Genomic DNA, 3,155 nt, shown 5'->3' on the forward strand with positions numbered 1-3,155 from the left:
AACCATAAGACTTTAAGGTTCACTGCCACCGTGAATTGGATAAAGAACCGAAAGAATTACTCACTTGAGAGAAATTCTCATATATTAAACTAGGATGCTAAATTAGGAAACGTTAAACTAGGAAAAATTATACCAGGAAATAGTAAACTAGGGAACATCAAATTAGAAAACATTGAATTAGGAAACATTAAACTAGGAAAACCTTTCCCCAGCTGGATGAGTCGTATTAGTTTACTTCATCTAAGATGTCGTCACCTCATGGACCTTGATGCTCCCGGATCACTTCTCAAGGCGGTTTCCTCTCAACTATAATTCGGTTTTCTTTATATATTAATCCAACCTCTCTTTCTTTTTCAGGAGCAAATGTAAGTAGAACGCTGGGTATTCAATGGCAGATAATCTTCCACTAATTTCCATAATCTTCCTTTCATTTTGCTATGTAGCTTCAAGCTTTGATCAAGTCTCCTTTCTCCAATGCTTTTCCCTTCATTCACTTCAATCCAACTCCACTTCCAAAACCATCACAACAAGAAACGATCCAACGTATATCTCTCTCTTGCAGTCTTCCATTCAAAACCTCAGATTCTTGAACACTTCCTCACCAAACCCACAACTCATTGTCACCCCAATTCATCCAGTTCAGATACAAGCAGCCATAGTATGCTCCCAGAAGCACGGCGTGCACGTGCGGGTGCGGAGTGGAGGCCACGACTACGAGGGCCTCTCCTACATATCCCAAATCCCCTTCATCATAATCGATCTCAGGGAGATGAGGTCGGTTGAGGTGGACGTCGAGAAAGAGAGTGCATGGGTGGAGAGTGGAGCAACATTAGGAGAATTGTACTACGCAATTTCTCAAAAGAGCAAGGTTTTGGGATTCACAGCTGGTAGTTGTCCTACTGTTGGAGTTGGAGGACATGTTAGCGGGGGCGGGTTTGGCACGATATTTCGAAAGTACGGTCTAGCATCCGACAATGTTATTGACGCCAAAATCGTCGATGTTAATGGAAAGGTTTTGGATCGGAAATCGATGGGTGAAGATCTTTTTTGGGCTATTAGAGGAGGTGGAGGAGCAAGCTTTGGTGTGATCTTTGCATGGAAAATTATGCTGGTTCATGTCCCTCCAACTGTTACTGTCTTTGAAGTGGAAAAGACCATTGAAGAAAATGCAACTATGCTTTTGTACAAGTGGCAAAACGTTGCACACAAGCTTCATGAAGACCTCTTCCTTCATGCTGTGATAGGAGTTGTCACTCCATCTTCCAGTTTGGCAAACAAAGCAATCAGCATCTCATTCGGGGCCCTGTACCTCGGCAAGATTGAAAAACTCCTGCCTTTAATTCAAGAAAGCTTTCCCGAGTTGGGTTTGACGCTTGAAAGCTGCACGGAGATGAGTTGGATACAATCCGTCCTTTATTTCGCAGGATTCTCTGAAGACGAATCCCCCGGAGTCTTGCTCAACCGGACCCAATCGTCCAAATCCTTCTTCAAGGCGAAATCCGACTACGTGATGAAGCCCATTTCGGAAACCGCTTTGCAAGGTCTATGGAATAAGCTCATCGAAGACGAGACGTCTTACCTGATTTTAACACCTTATGGCGGGGTAATGAGCCAGATCTCCGACTCAGAGACTCCTTTCCCACACCGGAGAGGGAACATGTACAAAATTCAGTACATGGTTACTTGGGACAGTGAGGAGGAAAGCAATCAGCACATTAATTGGATGAGAGGGTTGTATGATTATATGGCACCTTATGTTTCAAGATTTCCAAGAGCAGCTTATATGAACTATAGGGATCTCGACTTGGGGAGGAACTCTATCATCAATACAACTTATGCTCAAGCAAGTGTCTGGGGTTTGAAATATTTCAAGAGCAATTTTAGGAGATTGGTGCAAGTGAAGACGGCGTCCGATCCGACGAACTTTTTCTGGAACGAGCAAAGCTTTCCTGTGTTGTCTCCAAGAAGACGATAAGCTTGGGCCTTTGAATAGTATTAGGGCTTAGCCCGTGTTTTGGGGAGGAACAACATCATCTTTGTAATAATTGTTCGACATTCTTAAAAACTATTCGATGGCTATTGGCAACACATCTCAACAAATTCAATAATTTGCGGTAGTACACTTGCATTTTGAGATATAATCCTAAGAGTTCTTCCACTTATTATAAGTGACTGTATTGTTGATATATGTCTCCATTTTTTTGGCCTTATATACGAAATCCGATCCGAATCAAAGCTCGTGGAAGCCTGATAGGAAAATACAGGATTTCTTGAAAGCTCGAATTTGCCGTCGTTTCCAAATCCAAAGGACTTTTAACGTGGGTTCATGGCACATATATAGTTCAAAGGGTGGTCTAGCTATTTTTTAGCTGTACAAAAGAAGTCCACAAACCGTTTGAATATCTGGAGACTCTTCTTCGTAGATTTTACTCGGTGATATGTACAATGTATCCAATTGAGATCGCTTGTCTTACGGAAGGCATGAGTGTTTGGACGTCATGAGGTAATTTCCGTGATTTATTTTATGCAACAATTATCCGAGGCTAAAACACTATGAGTTGTTGGAAAAAAAGATGACCAAGAAGAAGAAGAAGTTTACATATTGTGGAAAGAAGAATACGTAACACTGTTTCTTATAATCAGAAAAAACAATAAATCCAAGAAAGTGATAACAAAATAAATAGGAGGTGAGGTACGGCTAACCGAATCTTTTTAAGGCGATTAGTTTCTGTCAATGATGCTAAATAGTTTCACGAACTATGCCTCCCAAGATACAACACCTCGAACCCGTTTGAATTAGCACTATGGAAATAGGACTCTGTCGAACACTTCTAGAAACTAGCACACTTAGAAAAAATTGAAGAGATGAGATGTAGGTGTTTTCGATGATTCTTGAAATGAAGAGTTTCAACTCTGTTTATAAAGTTTTAGAATTTATGTACAGAAACGATACATGAACTAAAAATTAAATAAATACAAGAATCCATGAGATACATGAATTAAATAGACACAAGAATTCAAGAGTTACATGAACTCGAGAGATACATGAATTAGGTAGATACACGAATCCAAAAGATACATGAATTCAACAAATACATGAATACAAGAGATACATGACCTGAAGAGACATATCTCATTTTTGCTTACATTCGTTG

General features: G+C 40.3%; 1 protein-coding gene across 1 annotated transcript; it reads left to right on the forward strand.

Annotated features, from left to right (window-relative positions):
- Window positions 1-261: 261 nt before the first annotated feature.
- LOC115692153 (tetrahydroberberine oxidase-like) lies at window positions 262-2,168 on the forward strand. The gene has a single exon (XM_030618916.2). It carries the CDS (start codon window positions 389-391, stop codon window positions 1,973-1,975), a length of 1,587 nt encoding a protein of 528 aa, XP_030474776.2. The 5' UTR covers window positions 262-388; the 3' UTR covers window positions 1,976-2,168.
- The last annotated feature ends 987 nt before the right edge of the window (window positions 2,169-3,155 follow it).

Source organism: Syzygium oleosum, unplaced genomic scaffold, assembly GCF_021117445.2.
Source record: "Syzygium oleosum isolate NSW1041296 unplaced genomic scaffold, Sole_v2.1 Sole_v2.40, whole genome shotgun sequence".
Taxonomy (NCBI): domain Eukaryota; kingdom Viridiplantae; phylum Streptophyta; class Magnoliopsida; order Myrtales; family Myrtaceae; genus Syzygium; species Syzygium oleosum.